We start from the raw sequence: 21,946 nt of genomic DNA, 5'->3' as shown, positions 1-21,946 counted from the left end.
CGACAGGTAAATAAATGTCTGCGAAATGCAAAGTGAAGACGCAAAGGATGTGGTAGGAAATGTGACACGCCAGAGTTCAGGCCCTGAAAACTTGCTTACTGAAAAACTTTAAGACCCCCATGGACAAATTAAGTTCCCAATTTGTGTCCTCATGGACTACATTTTTACAAAGATTTCATTAGTATACACTCACTTTTGCATTCGGTGGTGTTCATTCACCTCTATATCAAACATTTCTCATCCTTGGGTGTAATCCCAACAATTCCAATTTGGGTGGCAGTCTGCGTACTATCTAATGAATCAAATCACCCTAATTACTGAACCATTCTTTTATGTTTAGATGGCTAAATTGTTGGGAGGTGACCTAGCAATGTCTGTGATAGTATTGAATAGGGGTGTTTATTGAATGTCTACCATAATGTGACCTGAGATTAATTTTTCTAAATTTAGCTTTTAAGCACTGCTCTTGGTACATATACAATTAAGCATGGCAGTTTTATATAGATAAAAGTGACCACAGCATTCTCAAGGATAATATAATCATCTCAGTATTACACAAATATCTTAAAAGTCTGAAGAGAAACTTCTTTGGGAATAATGGTCAAAGCTGACCATTTCACCTAAATATGAGATAAAACAGAAACCTTTAGGTCAGTTAACAGTCTGCATTCTTTTCATGCCAGGGCAAAGGCTAGACTTGAATTTTAGTTATTGTTTCCCTTTGTTTCCCAGAGTAGCTCATGCATCCTTATTTGGAAGTTTTCCTTTCTGGCCTGCAATTGGGAAAAAAACATTCTGTAGAAATTCAAAATGCTTTCTAGTCTGCCCTCTCCAAAGCATATGAGAGAATCATACTTCTAGAAGGTGGAAGAGACATTATAGATATTACTCAAGCCTTTTGCCTTTATGAAAACCCATCAAGGGAGGGGAGAAGGAGAAACGAATCTTGAATGTCTGTCTCTGATTCCAGGGTTTTGTTTAATATTCCAACCTGTCACTTAGGGAAAACGGAGTTTGCTTCATTCAATCCGTTTATAATCAAGCCTCACCAGAAGTTGCACTCTGTACTGGTCCCCTTCAAGGCTAATCGCTCATAATGTCCCATTTCTAACACACTCAAGTCTGACTCTTACAGACTTGAGGGATAGAGTAAATGAAATTTTCTCGAGGGAGGATGTACACATTAGTAAGCCATACTATAAATCCAAGTCCACAGCTCTTTCCCATATTTCCTCTTTCCTTCTCGCTTTATCTCACCTTCCCCTCACAAGTCCCTCCCCTGAACATCGTTTCCCAACCCTCCTAGCACCTAGTGGCTCTCCTCTCTCAGTTCCTCCCAGTCTAGTCCTGCTTGGGTCCTCACGCCTAAAGAAGCCTAAATTTCTCTGCTTCTCACCAACCCTGGCTCAGTCCAACCAAGCCTTGGGGGTTATTCAGCAGTCCCGGCAAACAACGGATCTTACCACCGGGGATGAAGGGTAAGCCTACCTGGTGGGCAAAAGGTCTACCTAGGGAGGTGACATCTGAGCTGAGGAGGCCTGAAAAGATGAGGAGTAAGTAGGATGAAGGTATAATTTATCTTTCAAATGGCGGCACTTTGAAAGTAAAAATAATAGGCATAAACTGACCCGCAATGGAAGTTAACTGGGACTTATCCTGGACAAAATGGGACTTACAGTCAAGCTACGGGGGAATTAGCTATGAAGTTCTGTGAGAGGAGCATCCCTGCAAAGGGCAGGAGGAGAGCTTGGTGTGGTTCACGGGAAACAGGAGGCCCGAGCATCTCAGGGGAGCGTCCGGGCACAGTGGACTGCCATTCAGCACCTGAGATATTGTCATTAACCAGGAACCGGAAGTTTAACTCCAGAGAAGTTAAAAATGTCTATGCCCTAAACTTCACACTCTTGTATTATTAGGAGAAGCACTCTGGCTTGGACACAATTCTGGCAGCTTTCGTTACTACTGGTTTCCAGGCACATGGGAACAGTTAGAGGCAGCAGGTGATAAGTGAGGAAAGTCCAGAATGTGGACAAGTATACAACCCTGGTGTGGACATCAAGAAGCCCCCAGGGCACCCCAGAGTCAAGGCTGGTAATAGAATTGACATTGATAGTGATGACCTGAGTAATGGGAAAATAGTAAATAAAAGGAGATGATTGTATATGAAATGGTTAGCACAAGACTCTGGATACAAGAATTTATTATAAAGAGCTCATTTTAATGTACAGTTTACATTAACATGTAATCACTGCTCCAATTACTATTATCTCTTGATTTTCATTCTTCTTTCTTAATCACAATTACTGATTAAAAATCCCTACCAAGGCATAAAGCACAAAAGTAGAATGCCACGGAAGGTGAGGATGTCGGGGAAGTTGTAAGGGACACACACGCAGCAATACAAATACCTGTGCAAACAAAACTACACACACGCACACTTTGTTACCCTGCAGAGACTGTTTTACCACATCTTTGGTCCAGTCTGCAAGCATATGATTCCATGTAACTTTGGCACAATGTAATGTATTCAGATTGAAAGGAAAGCAGAAGAGACCAAAAATAAAAACTATACACATAATTTTCATAATAGTTCTATGACCACTATGAATAGGCTCTTTGTTTATCTGTTGATAAATCAGAAGGTTAGACTGCTGATAATTTAACCTTTCAGGAATTTTTTTTTTACATTTGGCTGCTGGTGCTAGAAAGAAAAGCAGGACCAATTAGAGGAAGAAGATGAATTCTTTGGCAGATAAAACAAAGGGTGTTTTCAAGGGCTCTGGAAATTTTTGGCACTAGTTCTTTATTGGATATAGTTTTAGGTCAAAATTTATGACTTTACTCTTCCAGGTTTATCATAACCCCTAATCTTAACACTTATCCATAACTAGGTTCAATTTGGAACAAGTCGCTGGAAATGAGGGCAAAATAAAGAGTGAAGAAGAAAAAGACTAATTTTTCTTAAGTAACAGAGCAAGGGTTAAAAAAAATAAGCAGAAGCAGTGATATTGGTAACAGAAAAGTTAGGAATAGGTATGAGATGTGAAAAACAGAAGGAAATGGGGGGATGGTGGGCTTTGTTCAGTCTCTCTAATAGTGATGAAAGGAAAGAGTGGGTGGGCAAGTTCCCTGTGCCACCCACCACCCCCACCCTGCCCCCTGTAACCTCCCCACCCCGTACTCCTCCAATGACCCAGGATATCTGGGTTATCTTTGTAGTGATGTGGAATGTGGAAAAACACTTCCTGTGAAACAAACTTTTCTGAAATTTGTAACATTAAATGATTTTTTAAATCTCAATTTTAAATATTTGGCCAATGACATTAATTTTGTAATATCAAACCTACTTTCTTCTGAGAATTCAAAAATTTCTTAGAAATCCAAAGGACAGCTTCCATCAATTCAATAAAACCTTTCTTTTTGCTAGGGCCTCCAAGGAGTGTTAGGGGCCATGGAGACGAGCAAGACCCAGAAGGGTTCTTCTCAAGCGGTTCTTACTCAGTTGGAGTAGAATGAATGTACAGTGTCCACGTGAAGGGGGACACCAGAGGGCATGGATGGCTGAATGGGAAGGTGCAAACAAACAGGAAAGAGGGCATCTCACGAAGAGGAAGAGGAAGGGTAAAGATGCGCCAACCAGTTGGAACAGGTTGGAGCATTTTCCCGGAGGAAGTGCTTTGCAAAGGGAAGGCAAAGTCTTCAAAAGGACACTGAAACTTTCAAAATTCTCAGTGTTTTCATGCTATGGGACTACAAATAGGCTGGTCTCTTCTCACTGGAGCCATATACACACATTTTTTACACGTAAACAAAATTCAACAGGGAAATCTCATACTTATAGCACATTTGGTCACCACACTCAACAGATGAAATCCAGTCTCCTCCACTCTCAAACAATTCTGAGTTAGAAAAGTCACAGAATGTTAAAGTTAGCAGGGACTTTAGAGCTAACGTTGTGCTCATACACCTTTTCTTACATATAGGCAACAGGGAAACAATAAAAATGTCTGCTGCTAATTCACTTTCCATATTTAAAAAAAAATTCCAATAGGGTGTTTTAGAAAACCTTGAATAAAAATTTCAGGCTGGCTGGTTAGGTCAGTTGGTTGGAGTGTGGTGCTAGTAGCACCAAGGTTGCCGGTTCAGATCCCCATATGGGCCACTGTGAGCTGCGCCCTCCTTTAAAAATTAATTAAGTAATTAATTAATTAAATTAAAAATGTTTTATTATAAGGTGCAAATTTTCAAATCCATCAAATCATTATTTCTAAAAAGAAAAATCAAACATCAGGATAGATGCCCAAAAGGCATTTGACTAAATTCAGCAACTATTTCTGATTTTAAAACCTATAATGTATAGTATAATTCCTCCATGTAACAGAGGACATCTATTTCATCAACACTAGAGTCTACTCTCTGACTACAAAATTAACAGTTTATCACAAAGGCTTTGCACCCTCCTTATTTCTCCCCCAGGTTTTACACACTTTGCTCATGCTGTGACCTTTTAATAAAGTTTTGTTTCTGATTATTATTAACACAAAGAAAGCTACTGTTACATATAAATCTACATATACACATACATGCATATTATGCAGATTCATACATATATGTATATATAGAGGGTGCCAAAAAAATGTATACACATTTTAAGAAAGGAAAAAACTGTGTTAATTCTAATACTCAATATATACCGATAACAAAAGATAAATACAAGTCACGTTTACTTCTGTAATTACAAGAGGTGCTCAGAGTGGTTACCATCAGCGTCCAGACACTTCTGATTATGGCAAACTACTGCTTGAGCATAGAGAACATCTCTTAAAATGTGCATACATTTTCTTGGCACCCCTGCTATATGCATTTCCAAGCTGGATACCTTACTGAATTCTCCTTACTTCTAACAGTTTTTCAGTTGATCATCTTGGCTGTTCTAATAAGAGAATTACAGTACCTACAAATAATGCTAATTTTGTCTCATTTTTAATAAACTTAAAAAAAAAATCTTACTGCTTTGGCTAGTTTATCTGAAAACAATGTCCTGTAATGGCACCACTGTTTTTTTCCTGACCTTTATAGGAATATTTTCAGTTTCCTATTAAGCATGGTGTGTGTGGCTTTCAGACCATTTTATTTATTATGTTAAGAAAGGATCCATTTCTTTCTTTTAAATGTATTTATGGTAGATGTTAAATTTTATTAAATGCATTATTGACAAACAGTAAGATGAAATTTTTTTCTCTTTAAATTTACTGATGTCTAACACATTTTAAATTAATTATACAATAATATTATTTCATTCTTGAAATGAACTCATTTTACAGTGGTTTAATATTTTAAAATATATGGTTGGGTTAAATTTGGCTTATGTTCCAGTTAGGACTTGTACATCTATACTAGTGAACACGAACTCTCACTTTGTTAGTTCTATCTTTGAAAGGCTTTGGTATCAGAAATAGCATTAATAGTGTTAATACTACTTTTGTTAAAATAAATTGGAATGCTTTCCATCTTTTGTGTACATCACAATATTTTTCAAGTTTCTACTATCACCTTGACAATTTTGGCTATATTTGCACTTACCTGTCTACATGTTTAATTTTTTCTGCATAAACTCAATATTGAGTTACTTTTTTTTAAAACCTAACCTCTTCCTAGACAACAGACACAGATTCAATGTACTAGTTACAATTTTTCTAACACGTTTAAAACTAAAATGACAAATAGTCATCTGCATATACCTTAAAGCATTATCTGTACCCTCTGTAATATAGTAATCTTTGGGAAACAATGCATTAGATGACTTTAAATGGCACAGAATTTACATTTTTCTTACATTTGAAAAACTTTACCTATAAAACCATCTGGGTTTAGAATTATTTTTGGAGCTATTTTGTCACTTTGTGATGTCTTCCAAGATTTTTCTGTCCAAGTATTTCATTTCTTCCTGAATTGATTTTCATAGTTTCATTTTCCTAGAAAATTTCAATTTCATCAAAATTTTCTGTTTTGTTCTTTTTTTAAACCTTTATATTTCTGATTATAGACTTTCTTACATTGCTAATTTGGGGTATTTTTCTTACCTTTTTTTTTCCTTTGCCCATAGGTTTTTTTTTTTTGTTTTTTCAGTCTCGATGTGGCCTCTTTTTTATACCCTTACTTACAGGGGTTCTGTTCAGCCAGCTTCAGATAATTCTTGAGGTTGATTGTTCTATAATTTTTTTTCTATAATTTTGGTGTGATCCTGGGAGGCAGTAGGCATAACATTTATCTAATCCGCCATCCTTTTCAAGGAAGAGTTCACTTCATCACGTTCTACACTGCATTTCAGCAATGGAATCTTTTTTCTTAATTAGTCTAACTACAGCTTTACCTACTTCACAGTTTTAACAAAGAACCTACTCTGAAATTTTTTTTAATTCTAGTATTTTTATTTTCTTTTTTGTTCATTAATTCAATAAATATTTGCTAAGTGCCAACCATTTGTTGGGTGATATGCTAGGCGCTGAACGTAAGAAAAGTGAAACAGACACAGTCAAAACTCTCTTCTCATTAATCTGCCCTTTTAAAAAACTCCCACCTATCTTCCCAGATTTCTTTTATTATTTTCTAATTTTCTGTGTATAGTAATTATTCCATTTATTTTCATGCTTTTTTTTTTATTACAAAAGCTTTCAGAGGAATGAATTTGCTTATTACTTGTAATTTTATGAAGTACTTCAGAATTATTTTTCTAATTATTTTTCTATAATTATAGTTTTCAGTTCCTATTTGGGTCAAAATTTCCAAATGGATTAAGTTTTCTTAAATTTTCACTTTTATTACCTACAATTTTATTGCATTATGATCAAAAAGTAACCAGTAAAATTTCCCTTAAGAGATTATAATGAGGTTGGTTTTCTTTCTGTGTAGAACAGATCAATGTTTTAACCATTCCATGAACAGTTAGAAAAATTATTTGTATAAGACACGTTGTTGAATTTTTCTCATTTTAGTTGTGAGTTTTTCAATACATTTCTAATAGGTTTGCTTTAGTCACTTCCAGTGTTTTGCTAGTTAGTGTATGGGATTTTGTAACTCCTACCTTTTCTTCTTGAATTGTACTTTTATCAAGATAGAGGGTCCTGTCTGATATAAGGTGCTTTGTGATATTTGTGCGTGTGCGCGCGCGCCCCCGCGCACGCCTGTGTGTCTTGAACATTGTTTCAGTAGACTGACCTTGTAAGTCAGACAAAGCCATGAGAGATAGTCACAATTAAATCACATTTCGCTTTACTATCAAGAAAGATATCATATAATATTTTATGTTAGCTATATTTTAATAAAAATCTTTAAAAAAAATAATCACTATGCTTATGAGAATCATTACGAAATTTCTAAGACTTAACTGGACTTGTCAGTCAGCCTAACTAGAATCTAAATACATTTAATTAAAAAACAATTTAAAATACTTAAAACTTATTAACTAAGTTTGCAAATGGAACTGAACATTAATCAAAGATCCCCTTAATTAACGATAATTAAATTTTACTGGACTTATAAATAACACAATACTGAACTTGATAGCCTAAAGACGTAGTTTTTTTATTATTCACAACTTTAACTGACTTAGTTTTTAAAATCAAAGTATCACCTGAGTACGTATAGTTTTCTGCAGCAAATATATTTTATTTTCTGTCTTAATTTAGAGGAAGGGGTTCTTTTTTAATGGAGAGCTTAACTCATTCACATTTATTACAGTAACAAATATATCTGATATTACTTTCTACCTTTTTATTATTTGTTATCATAGATCATGTATGTGTATATGTATATATATATGTATATATATATGTATATATATATATATATATATATATATATATATATCCAAAAAGGACACATTTTCCAAAGTATTTCTCTCAGAACACTAATTCCACTCTGAAATTCACCTATAGAACAAAATACGTCTGAGAAAAATGCGTACTATATTTTCCTCTTAGTGAATACTGTAAAAATTCTAATGAATTCTTGAAATCTAAAACTAACAGGCAACAGAAGCCAGTAACTCACCTGCTCAAGCCCTCCAGCCAATTCCAACCCCTCCCCACTAACTTAACCCCAAATTGATATAAATAAGAATAAAACAGAAGACAAACAAATATTCTGGAAATAGAAAATTTAGTTGATGAAAATTTAGAAGTCAATAGGAAAACTCAAAGAAAAAGTTGAATATAGAGATGATAAAATATATAAAAGTTTGGCAACATAGACGATCATTGGAAATACTCCAGCTAAAGCAAAGGGAATGCAAAAATGGAAAAAGGATCCAAGAAGTAGTGAGCTAACCTGAGAGTGAGAAAGGACCAGAAGGCAACCCCAAACTATGATCTAACCCCAAACTAAAACATAAAGTTGGAAGGAAGTCTAGGAATAGTGACAACTACAGCTTACCAGGCACTTTCCATGCGAGCCTATCCGAACCCTTCACCTTTTTTCACCAATTAATCACCACAACAACCCTATGAGGTATGATATATTACCATCTCCTTTTCAAGATGAAGAAACTGAGGCTCAAAGCACTTGCCCAGTCTCAGAACTACAAACTGACAAAAGTAGGATTATGAACAGGCAGGCTGGCTCCAAAGCCCAAACTCTTACTCATCGTGTTTTCTATCTTCAAGAAGAAAATGAATTCTCTGTAACAATCTGTAAAATCAAGAAGCTGGCTAATAAGATAAAAGCATTTTAAGATACTCTGAAAACTAAATAATTATAATACTTGTACCAACTCCTTTCCAATCTCCTTACCCTTCTATTTTCTTTTAAAGTAATATTTTCCGTCACAGATTACAAGTTAAGCAATGTAAGATTACATTTCCTCCTCTGTAAACCTAAATGCACTACCCGATTCTCCAGTTAATAATACCTATGGGATCCTAATATTTTAAATGCTGATTGGTTTTCGATTTTTAGGATCAATCTGTAAATAATGCACAGAATATTTAATAATACTAATTACAAAACAAAATGTTCTACGCCATGTAAAAGTTTGAGATGCAGACCAGAAATAAGGTACAGAGGATGTTGGGGAAAAGGCAGAAGAAATACAGGAAGGAATAGCATGTCTTCATTTAGCTAGACAAGGACACTGTTAGTCAAGAAATAGATTTCCTTAGAATTTTTAAGTTTTTTAAATAAAAATTTCATATAGCAAACTTGAAAAAATTTTACAGTGAATGGTATATACATCACCTATATTCCACCATTAGCATTTTACTATACTAATAAGAAATTTAGAATATTGAAGTATGACTTGCAGAAATGGGTGAGGAGAGGAATATAGTAGTAAAAATACTTAATTCCTCAACTTTTAGAGTAAGGTTAGCAGATAGCCTCGAAAGCTAATGAATCAAGGAATAGTATAGGTAGAGCATATAATGTATAAGTATAGAGATAACCATTTCTTTGAAATGCATAAAAATAAGATGGGATGACGGATGCAGAGAAGGACAAATAGATGGATAGAAATATGAACAAAGCAAATGTAGCAAAATATTAATTGCAGAATCTAGGTGGTGGGTATATGGGTGTTTACTAGACATGTCTTTCAATTTTTCTGATTAAAACTTTTGTAATAAAATATTGATACAAATGTGGTTGAGAGTAGTTAACAAGACTGGAAGGAGACCACTAGTATTCACCCGCATCCATGCTGTCCTCTGGGTGGCACTCGCAGAGACATTTTCTAACCTCTTAGCATCCAGGTGGGGTGTGGGTAGAAACCATGTGCACAACTTCCAGGCCAGGCCCCTAAAGCCTCCGGCAGTACCCTCCGCCACGTGCCTGCTCTCTTTTCCTGACTGCTGGCAGATCCAGAGCAACTTGGAAGCCAGCATTGAAAATCGACATTCACCAGCCTGAGTCTCTAGCCTGTAACTCCCCAGACTGCCCCCAACTCACACTAGACTATGACGTGAGGGAGAAATCAACTTTTAATGGCTATTTTGGGATTCCTCTTTAACCCAAGTTACCATTAACTATTAATATAACTAATACAGAGTAGGACCTGAGGGGGTATGGGAATTAGCTTTTTCTTTTGTTCTGTATCATTTAAATTCATTGTTTAAACACATACTTGCAAATTTAAAGCAAATAGAAAGCAGCTAGCAGTGACAGTGGGGAAAGCCTTCTAGCTCACATTCTATAGTACTAAGGCCTCCTTTAGCCTATGGAGCACCTTTGTGTGAATATAAAAAGGCAAAATTGCAAAATGGCACCTCTTCCTCTGGATTGATACAACCCCAACTGGCCCACTCATGACTTCTCCCAGATGCCTTTGAACAGTGCACATCCTATACAACTACACCCAGCAGCCCTCTCTGACAATGCAAGCACTGACAACCCAGGTGGAAACTGAAGGACTGTTAACTGGGACCTTCTAAGAAGTGAGAGCTGTGGTCATCAACATGTTGATTCGAGCTGCCCTCACTTAGCAAATGTTCACGTTTTTAAATCCATTTCTCTTGTCCATTCTGCAACCCCACAATAAATCACAATGACCCAACTCAGGATCACAAGAATCACAAAAGAGGAATCTTGCTGCAACCACAGCCAATTCCAGAGCTAGAAAAGAAATGGCACTTGAGAAGTTGCCTTCTGCCTGAGGTGTGCCCCAGAGAAGATGAGGAGCTTCCACCTGGAAGAGATAGGACAATTGACAATTCCAGCCCTTTTAAGTAAGATGGGGTGGGGGAGGACTGAGATAGAGATTTTACATCATTTACCCTTTAAATGGGCCACTTCCACCCTTGCCCAAGCAACTGAGGTCCTGTGGAAGCCAGCCATGAGGTGTACCACTTGGATCTCTAGCTGAGAAAGAACGTGCCATTTAGATGCAAGGACTGCAGTTAGCTGACGCATCCAGCTGTTAATGCCACCAGGATCCCAGGATTCAACTTGGTTTTAGAGCTGAAGGCACATTCTTTCTAGACAGCCTCCAGTAGTGACAGCTACGGCAAGAGGACTAGGGACTGGCCATCTTTTCCCAACTTGGGACTCCTTTAATAGGTAGTCTGCTCTGGAGCTCCCCAATCAGTTGGCCAAGACTTCATCACATCTACCTAGTTACCTGAGGCTCTCCCTGACCAAACCTTCTCCTCCCCCTTTTCCTTTCTTAAGTGTTGGATCTGCATCACAGTTTAAAGCTTCCCTGGCCCAATTCTGCTTCCGATTCCTTTTCTTTCTTAGGTGTCACTCTCTAATAAACCTGTTCATTCCTAATTCCACAGACCTGTTCAAGGGTCTGTGTCTCAAAGGACAAAACTGACACAATACAGAAACTGTAAAAATCAGATGGGTACTGCTCTCACCTCGCCCAGCTTCCCACTATTTTCTCCTTACCTCTACCATGAATCTTTAGGCCCCTTGTTCTGGTGACATTGAAGCACTAGTTCTGATTCTAGTCCAATGCACAACTGCCAGTGGGAAGGGACTCTGGGATTAGGGACTTTGCCTAATCCCAGTCCCCATGGTAAAGCAGATTGAAGATAAATTAATCTTTAAGAAAACTCTAATTTCCAGGATCTCAATGATGCATTCTATAGCATTTCATCACAGCATTAAGAGAGCATTTAAAATTATACTCACACTTTCAGCCAACTGTAGTCCAGCATTTAAAGTCTTTCCTAAGATTTTCTAATTGGGTACCTTATTTGCGGCAAATCAGACTAAATTCCCAGTTTGAAATTATATACACTCTTTGAAAAATGCAATAAAATAAGTCACTGGCATACAAGTGTCCTTTTTCCTATCCATTAGAGTGCTTTAAAAAGCAAGGTCACTTAGACATTGGAACACAAGCACCCAAGTAAAACTCTTAAAAGCTCTAATAAGGGGTCTCTTCACAATTTTGACACAAAGGAAATAATACACAGGGGTTTTCACAATACCTGGGCAGTTGTGTACTAATGAGAGGTGTTTTTAAAAATATTACATATCCTTTACCTAACAGTTTATCACAGGGCTGTGTATGACAAAGACGTTATTTTGCAAATATTGGTAATTCTGCCCAAAGAAGTTTGGATAAGTGCTGTGTAATTTTGAGAGTAACCCCTATGTAATCTTTGCAGTAACTCATCTCTAAAACTTTTCTTCACAGTATTCCCATGTGGCAACGTTTATGATCCTGGTAGTACCAGTCCAATGTACCACAGTTGACAGGGCGGCACCCATCTCAGCCCTGCCCCAAGGATACGGCCTAAGCTTGACTGGCCTACCTGCCAACACAGGCAGCTGAGACAGGCAGAAGAGCTGAGGCTAAGCAGACCAAGGTCTTAATCACAAAACTGCTCCCAATTCAAGGAATAAGTCACTTGGACAAGTCGCTCCACCTCTCAAAACTTCAATTTCCTCATTCAAGTTCAAATTTAAAAGTTTCTCCCTTGGAATTTTTTAAAAATCTGGCTGTCACAGAAATAGATACTCATCACCTGCCACCCAGGACTCCACCATCTCTCCCCAATCAGCCAAGACGCAATTTCTGAGGCTAAATTAAATACCATCTGCTTCATGTGACAGTATAAAAACGTTCTGTTTTGTTTTTAAATGCAACCCCGTGGTTATCTGCATCTAAATCTGTGACAGAGGCCAGGAAGATCCACCAGAAGATGAAAACTAGAGCCTAGCTGACTCTCCAACAAGATCGCTTAATTCCTTAAATAAGAATTTTATAAACTGAAGAAGTTCTCGGTGTCCCAGAATAAGCACAGGCTATTTTGCGTAAGAAACAGTCACAATCAAGCCCTTGGTCTGACCATGAGCAACAGATCTGCTGACGGGTTACCACGTTCCACGAGACTCCAGAAAGTGTGTGATACGCAAATGATGCACTGCAAAATGGACAATGAACCAGAAAAATGACTGCCAAGTCACACTTTTCGTTGCAAATGCCTGGAAAGTCTGCAAGAATTGCCTACACACAGTATAGGCGGCAGACAAGAGGGGCAAATCGGATTCCACTGGGAAATCTGTACACAAGACACCCACCGCGCCCCCGGACTCCTCTCTATCCGCCGGGCCTGCATGCTCCCCGCCACGGAACCAAGCTCCTTCCCGCCCCACTTGCTGAGTCCGGACGGACCCAGGGTTTCCAGGTAAGTGATTATAGTGAGTGGCATTTCCTTGTCGCGGAGCAGGCACAGGTAATTTCATAACCTCATGAGCGCATTCCAAAGGCAAGAATCACATCCCAGGAACTTCACCTTTCCACTAGCTCCCCGGCGCCCGCCAGCAGCGCGGCTGCCGCTGGCCCCGGTGGAGAGTGGGGGAAGGGCGCCCGGCCGGGGAGGGGGCGCGGCGCGACCCCCACCAACCGCACAGACCTGGTTCGGGATCCTCAGGCCGCCCGGAGTGGTTGCCCATTCTCAGCCGACTCGGGCAGCGGCCGGCTGGCCGGCTTCGAACACGGTGTCCACCCTGCAGCAGCTCGCGCCGGCTCCTGCTGGCAAGGCAGCTGCGTCCGGCGGTCCGCTCCAGTCAAAGAAAGGGCCGGGCGCCTTCCAATTCCCGGCGGCCGCTGGCGGAGCGGCTCTTCGCCCGCGCGGGAGGGCCCTGCCCCCTCATCTGCATACCTCCCGCCCACCGCGATCCACACAGCACGCCTGGTGCGGCCTGCCCATCTCATCTGCATACTACCCACCCACTTCATCTGCATATCGCACTTGAGCGTCCAAAGGGTCCTTCCGGCGGGGGAGAGGGGAGAGGGACGCACTTCTGACCGACTTGAGGCCTCTACGGGCACACTCTGAGAACTGCAGCTGGACCAGGTAAGTTGGAAAAACCCCACCGCAGGGAGACTGAATCCAAGTGCCACCGGAAAGGCAAAATCCTGCGGGCAATAAATTAGATCTTCTATCAGGGGTTGGCATGGGACAGGGGCCAATAAGGATTTTTGAGGGTAAATGAATGAATGGACGAATAAGCAACTCTTGAGGAGGTGATGAAAAAGAACGCTTTAACAAAGACTTGCCCGTTACCCAAGATGACTACTACCCCTAGTAAAAATGCATACCAATCCTAAGTGGTAACTGTTTTGTTGCTATCAGAAATGACTAACTTATGGAAATTACCCTGAACAACTTTCATAGTTAATTTTACAGTGAAAACACTTAGAACTAACTAAATCTCGCAGTGAAAAATACTTAGGACTAATAAAATCATGAGTGGAATGACTGGTTCTATCCCCTGCATCACTTGACTATGGGCCATTCTCAGTTCTCATCCTACCTATCAACATCTTAAGTCATTCATTATTGATCACTCAGCTCCTCAAAACAGTTTATTCATTTGGCTTCTAGGACACCACGATCTCCTAGTTTTCTGTCTATATCCTTGGCACCTCTTCTCAGTCCTCTTTATCGGTTTCTCCTCATCTCCTTGACCTCTAGACCCTCGAGTATCCTAAAGCGCTATCCAAGTTGGTCATCTCTTCTTTGTCTAACTTTGCCATTACAACCAACTTATGGCTTTCAAATACCATCTATATATCTTCAGTCCTCTCTTCTGAACTCCAGACTCATTTACCCAACTACCTTTTTAACACCTCCACTTAGGTATCTTAATAGGCATCTCTAATTTAACTGGAACAAAATCAAATTCTTAATTTTTCTTTCACAGATGTCTCATATAGTCTTCTCTATCTCCATAAACGGAATATGTCAGACTATATATCATAAATGCCACCACAGGGCCAGCCCCCTGGCTCAGGTGTTGGAGCCCGGTGCTCCTAACGCCAAGGTCGGGGCTTCGATTCCCACCTGGGCCAGTGAGCTGCGCCCTCTACAGCTAAAATTGTGAACAACGGCTCTCCCTGGAGTTGGGCTGCCATGAGCAGCCAGAGGTCGGCCTCCGGGGCGGGGCAGAAGAAGGGGGGGGGAAAATGCCACTATATCTCAGCACTTCGCACCACTTCCACTGCTACCACCTCATCTAACGTGGTCATCTCCTACCAGGACTACTGCAACTGCCTTCTAACCAGTCTCCCTTCTTCTGCCCCCACCTCTCTATATAATAGAATCTAATCTTCACATAACAGACTGATGCTTCTAAAACCTAGCTCGAATCATATCACAACTCCACTTACAGTGCTCCAATGGCTTTCTGTCTCATTGGGAGGAAAACCCAAAGCCTTTACAAGGGCCTCCAAGGCCCTGAATAACCTCCCCCACCGCCACCCTCCTTCAGTGGACTCTCTCCCCCTCACACTGCTTTTGCTACAGTGGCCGCCTCGCTGCGCCTCAAATAGGTCAAGCATGCTCTCAAGCATGCTCTCACCCAAAGGCCTTTTCACTTGCTGTTCCTCCTGCCTGGAACTCTCCTCTCTCACAGTCCTACCTTACATAGACCATACGGTTCATGCTCTCACTTCCGAGGTCTCTGATCAAACATCGTTCTACTAGGAGGGGCTTCTCTTGTCTCACCACATTAAATAGTAAATGCACACACTTCTCTGCTTTGTTGACCTCCGTGACACTTACCACGACTTAGTATACTATATATTTACTTGTTTATTGGTTTATATTTTCTCTCCATTAGAGTACAAGCTTCATGAGAGCTACAAGCCTCCTCTCAAGGACTTGTTATGTGTGGCTTGGATTCCTACGGCAACCAAAGCTGCCTCCCCAGCTTGGCAACAATATCAATAGTTGTCTTTATAGCTGTATCACTGCTGAAAGAGATGTTTGCAAAGATAATCACCATCGATTGTTTAACATTGGTTGCTTCTGAGAGTTGGCATTCTGGATCATGCTTTAACTTTCTTTGTATTTTTCTTCATTATAAAAAATTTTTAAGCTATCAAACTTCAATCATTTTAATAAAAACAATGTCATTTTTCTTACCAAAAACTATTTATTACTAAAAATAATAACTAAAGTGGCTTTATGTGCACTATACTAAATATAACAGGAGATGAAATTTTTCCATTCCTTAAAGGGGCTTAGATTGCTTTATTCAATGAATAATATTGAGTATCTGTTTTGTACATGACACTATTCAAGTTTTCCATATTCTAAAGGAGGGGGGAAACCTCAACTTTCTTAATAAGCCACAGGCCAACTTGCTAAACAGGGACTAGGTTCACATAAAGAAAACTAAAAGAAACTTCAACATAGGGAGAAAGAATAAAAGAGAGGGTAACAAAGTTTAGTAACTGAATCAGAAGAAAAGTTCCTCAGGCAAATAGCATGTATATTGGTCTAAAAAACACTCCAATGCAGAAAAGGTGGCAGGAAAAGTTAAGGAAAATCTATAAAGTCAGAATGCAGATTAATGGTTGCCTGGAGTTGGGGGTGAAACAGGCATTGGCTGGAAATGGAACAAGTGATCTTTATGGGGTGACAGAAATGTTCTAAAACTTAGCTGGGGTGGATAGTTGTAACTCAGGAAATTTGCTAAGAATCATTATATTGAACATTTTAAATGGGTGAATTTTATGATACATAAATTATACATCAATAAAACTGTTTGCTTTAAGTCAAGAGAGATAGATGAATGGATGAGGTTTCAAGACTCCATGTATTATTTCTGCTAAAAAGAGCCCGTCCTCACTCTGAATCAATTAGCATGACTGAAGCCTGGGGGTGCCAGGCTGCCAGGAATAAAGGCCAGAAAGACACGACTTTGAAGAAGATGAAATAAAGGGGAAAAAGAAAGGCACCACCCATACTTAGGATGTATTGCTTACTCAGTGTGCTGCCCGCAGGTCCAATAAACTGGATTCCACTTAAAGCAACAGAGAATTTTTAAGTCAGGAAAGAGAAACAGTACAAGGCAGTATATGGTGAGTGTCTGAACAGATATACACATGCAGAGTTACAGATGTTAAAAAGGGAAAAAGCACATTCCGTTGTGACATCAAGAACGACTTTATGAAGGAGGTGCTGCTTTGAGAGGGTCCTTTCCCACTGTCCAGTGTGGCGGGAGGGGGCAGGGGGCAGCAGGAGGGAGGTGCCTGGCACGGACATGCGCATCCTGGACAAGCAGGCCCCAGCAGCAGAGCCTTGTCTTTGTTCATCAGAGTGAACAAAGGCTAGATTGTGGGAAGGTCCTGAGTGTTCAAAGGACAAGCCATCCTGTGGCCTGGGGCTGGAGCTCAAGGCACAAACAGGGGACTGAGATAAGGCTGCAGTGGGATCTCACTGAATCAAGGCAGAAAGGTTTGTCCTGGGTTCCTTACCCAGTGAGGAGTACAGAAGGTGTGGGAGCAAACAAGTGGTCTGAGGAAAGCGGTTCTTCAGAAAAATTAGTAATACAAAACCTGCTCTCTGATACACCTTCTACCTACCATGTTACAGATAACCAATTCACCAAAACAACCAACACATTCCATTTTAACAAGACATACTAACTAATGCTCTGGGCTAGATGAATACTGTTGGTTGGTAGGCTCCTCTCCAGAACAACGATGCACTTCTGCTCCCACCATTTGGGTTGTCTGCATACTACTAAGAGTCAGGTGTATTTGTTGCAAACCTGTTTATACTGGTTGCCCTCATGATTTTATTTACATAACTTAATTATTATGTAAACCAATGAAATACAAGCGCAAAGAGAGAGGTATTGTTTCTTTAAAAGGCTCTCTGAATGCTTTGAAAAGATTCAGTGAAGGTGAGTCCTTAAAAAATGCCTGAAGCAACTATAAAAACATTAGGGGAATACTTGTAAACATGTGAAAGGATTCTGCATACAGTCTTCTTCTCAAGTCCCTAAGTTCTTGCTCCTATTTAAAGAAACTAAAACTGGAAATCATGGATGATGTATTACTGGAAATCGTGGAAAGATGTGAAAGAATTCCAATCAGCAGGTCTGAGCTAAGAAAACGCCTTGGCACTATGACAATATCGGTGAATACACACTTGTATGTTTTAAGTGAAAATAAAATGTTTAAAGTATATATGCTACATGTTTTAGGATTCCCTGATTTAACTGACTTTGTCAATTAATTGACCCAAACTGATGTCAATCTCACAGGACAAAAAAGTATGGAATGAGCATTAATAGCAGTACATCTCCAACCAGGAAGCCTCTGTGCTTTAGGTGAGAGATGCTATGTTGGGTGGGGTCAGGGTAACACACAGGAAATGAAAAGAAGTGGAAAAGATGTGGCTGACAAAGACAATTACACATTAAAGGAAAGGACGCTAACAAAGGTGACAAGAGAATTTATCTGGGTGACGGGAACTGGCACTGCAGCCATGCTAAGTCCAGATGCCGAAAGGTAGCAGTTAAGCAACCCTTGCAATGAGGGTGGTGAGTTTCATTTAGACAAATTCAATGAGAACACAATGTAAAATCCAGGAGAGCTGGGGCTTCCGTTATTTTGTTACTTGCTGTATCTAGAAAGACGCTTGGAAAACAGCAGACACTCTAAATATTTGTTAAAGGAATGAATGGATGGATACACATGCAGAACATCCACGACATGTTTTCAGCAAACAGCTGGAGTGTTTCTAGAATGCAGGGCACAATTTGGAGCCAAGATGCAGATTTGGGAGCCATCAAGGACCTTATCTGTCTTGTAATCCTAGGGCCTGGAATAGTGTCTCCATATAGGAGGAGACAAGAGAAGATCTGTAAGAAATGGTCTTTGACCTTAATAGGCAACACCTTCAGGGTTGGGAAGGACTTTAATGAAAATCTAATCCCATCACCCTACATCTCCACTAAGGACTTGTTCAGCTAGAATGAAAGCCTCTCTAGCAATAACAGGGAATTCTTTCTTTCCTGCTGTGACACACCCTCTGAATTTCTGTGGCTATTAGAATAGTCTTCCATATATTAAGTCAAACCCTTGCCCTAATTTTACTGCTTGTAACCAAAAGGAAAAATTTGATTTTGACCAGAAAAAGAATTGGTTGACAAAGGGCAAATGATAGTAACTTTGCAAGAAAAAAACATGTCATGTTAGTAAAGCAAAGCTGAAAGAGTCTGGGCAAGATGCCCCAGAGTAAGACAACTGGATTTTTTTTTTTTTAATTGCCATGACTCCTACATAGGAGATTCTGAAAGTAAGATGGTTTGAGAGGGAAATTACATTTTATAGAAGTATCTACATTTCAGGTTCTGCTCTTGGTTCCTCACATACTGGTATGCCATTTCATTTCATCCTCACAGATGAGATGGGTGTAATTAATCTCATCTTAGAGATAAAGAAACACACTCAGAGAGGCTACGCACGCAGCTTTCCAAAGTCACACATGATGCTTCTCCAAAGGTGAGATTCCGACCCCCAATGAATAATGGATACTGAAGACAAAAGCAGGAGGTTCCCAAAGCAACCAGTGTGATTGTACAGGTTGTCCTCCACGTGCTCAGGCAAACTTGAGGGCACGTATAAAACCTGAAAAATAGGACACAGTCTTGGGTGAATATGAGGTTGGCTGAAACCTATCAGAAACCTATCAGAAAATTGTCTGGAAGGCTAACCCTGAAAAGGAGCTGAGGTTTGTTGAAAATGTAAGGACAAAACCCACCCACCCAGAAATGCTCTGCCTGTGTATACACGTTAAAATGGTCTATGCCCTATAAAGAGTAGATCAAACCTTAGTAAGAGGAAACTGGAGTCCCAGAAAACCACCTAATGAGCTTAAATTTCCTGGCCCAGCGACATTACAACCCACGATGCTGAGATAACTGGGGAATGAGGTCATGAACTGCTATCAGTAACCTCTGAGAAATGATGAAACAATGCCAGAGAGATGTAAACCAGAATGAGGTGGCTCTTTGATATAGAATGGTCTCCAAAATACACTGTTCATAGAAAAAGCACACATGCAGAACGGTGTGTCTGTTTATGTCACGTGTGTGTACAAAAAAGGAGAGGACATACATTTGCTTCCACACACACTGGGTATCTCTAGAAGGGCAGCAGATTGCTACACAATGCTGAACAGGGTAGGCTGCACAAAGGGTTACCAGCAAAACTTTTCACCGCACCCTATGCATCCTGAACCAGGTGAATTGTATTACTTATTCAAAAGATAAATAAAGTTAAAAAAGTTTTTACCTGATGGAAGACTAGAATTTGGTAGAACAGATTTTTAAAGAAGTGGTTTCTAAGCACCTGAAAGGAGACACAGAGATCACCAGGAGTCAGTATGGATTAACCAGGAAAAAAAACCACTGAGAATAAGCCAAACTGCTCTAGGTCCCTTTCCACTTGCTTTCATTCCAAAATCCACAGACTTGGCTACTCCCAATAGCAGGAGTGGTCGTGGTGGTAGGTTGATTAAGGACACACAGTTAGGATGCAGCAAGGACAGAACAAAGCTGTCTGTGTTCCTAAGAGACTTTCTTACCCAGCTTTTCCACCCCCTCTACTTTGTCTGGAACTTTGTCTGGAACCAAGGAAAAGGTGGACACCCACAGGGTATTTGGAATTTTTTTCTCCCATGTGCCCCATGATATTGGGAGCAGACTCTGTGGCCCCTTCTGAAGCCTGCCTCAGGGGCAAAGTTCCTTCCACTCTAGACGAGGTCAATTTTCACCTGGTCTTCTCTCCCCCCCTCCCAACTATACCCGCTTTGTTGCCAAAACAACCCACAGCTCACAAGGAACTGTTTGGGCTTTGATTGACAAATGATATTCCAGAGTTTTGATTTATTACACCACCAAGATACATCCAAGAACTATGACATTTTGGCAAAGAAATCCTAGAGCAGGGATCAGCAAACCCAGCCCACTGCCTGTTTTCATAAATAAAACTTTACTGTTATGCAGCCATGCCCCTTCCTTTACATATGGTCCATGGCTGTTTTCCAGCTACAACTGCAGAGCTGAGTAGCTTGCATTGACTGTGTTCAAGTCTTGTTTTCCATTTCTCTGGCATCAACCCCACATATAGTTCCTAATATAATAGCCTGCTGTTGAAAGGAAACTGACATCCTAAGACGCTTAACCATAGATCTGGGAGGACTATGGGTGGAGCTAGCCCCCTCCCTCCCCCCCTTGACACTCTAGTCTTGACTTCCTGTTGAACTCTGTGGTGATCTCTGGGGGGAGGGATGTGAATAAAGGGGGAAGCCATGTTGGGCTCCTCTCTTCTTTCCACCTGGGCTGCAGGAGGACAGTCCAGTGGCCGAGTGTGCTTGTACTTTTTGGTGGTTCTGGTTCTTTTTCTTTTTCCGAATAAACCATTTTCTTTTGATGGATTATCTGGAGAATTATTTGGCCAGAAGACACTGCACATAGATTATCAAATATATGTTGATTTAATTTATTATAAATCTCTTGACTTAATGTTCCAAAACTTATTCCCACATCATAAAACCACCACAACTGGGCTGTCTTTTGGGATTGATCAAACAAGGATAAATATCCCATCCAAACAGCTTTAAGAAAATATGAGCAAATTCAGTTGGAGGGAAGGAAAATAACAAACAGTACATACTTCTACTCTATCTGTACTGTAATTTGCTTAGGAAAAATACTCTCCACAGTATTAAACTGATTTTTGACATGGAAATCTACATGCAAACGAAGAGACTTCAATGGCAAGCTCAGTCATCCAAATATTCAGGAAGAGAGAATACAACACTGAAAATCTACTGTGTGTTGGCAGCCAGGAAAAGCAGCCTAAGAGCAGATCTGATCATGTTTTCCATTGAGGGACTTGAACATTTCAGAAGGTCACAGCCAAGTTCAAGGACTGGAACTTTAATATTCCATGAATTCAGTGGAAAGACCTCCAGTTTCCCTTCCATCCAACAGATTACACAGAACCAAAAAACCAGACCTTTCTTCTGGAACATAAAACTTGTTCTACGGTGGGACCCTACATTTCCTCCCCTTTTCTCCTCTTCCATAATGAAGCCTGGGGTGCTAGTACAAGGCTACATCATTCTGACCATGAACCAGCTCGAACTAAAGGAACAACAACAATGATCCTTCTCTTAGAAAAAATAAATTA

General features: G+C 40.0%; 1 protein-coding gene across 6 annotated transcripts in view; it reads right to left on the bottom strand.

The window, feature by feature from the left end:
* Positions 1-21,946, bottom strand: part of SPECC1 (sperm antigen with calponin homology and coiled-coil domains 1) — a 245,841-nt gene that overhangs the window by 119,872 nt on the left and 104,023 nt on the right. Inside the window, exons 2-3 of one of the 6 annotated variants that reach the window (XM_033090272.1) lie at positions 20,045-20,101; positions 19,216-19,378 (exon numbers count right to left, since the gene is read on the bottom strand). The exons of 4 other annotated variants lie outside the window; for them this stretch is intronic. In XM_033090272.1, the coding sequence (XP_032946163.1) occupies positions 19,216-19,237 (22 nt within the window). In that variant the 5' untranslated portion in view covers positions 19,238-19,378; positions 20,045-20,101. Of the gene's footprint in view, positions 1-13,361; positions 13,583-19,215; positions 19,379-20,044; positions 20,102-21,946 lie in introns of those variants that run through there. One more of the 6 variants, XM_033090271.1, reaches the window with a different exon arrangement.

This window comes from Rhinolophus ferrumequinum, chromosome 21, assembly GCF_004115265.2.
Source record: "Rhinolophus ferrumequinum isolate MPI-CBG mRhiFer1 chromosome 21, mRhiFer1_v1.p, whole genome shotgun sequence".
NCBI classification, from domain to species: Eukaryota; Metazoa; Chordata; class Mammalia; order Chiroptera; family Rhinolophidae; genus Rhinolophus; species Rhinolophus ferrumequinum.
This window is presented reverse-complemented; position numbering and strand designations above follow the sequence as displayed.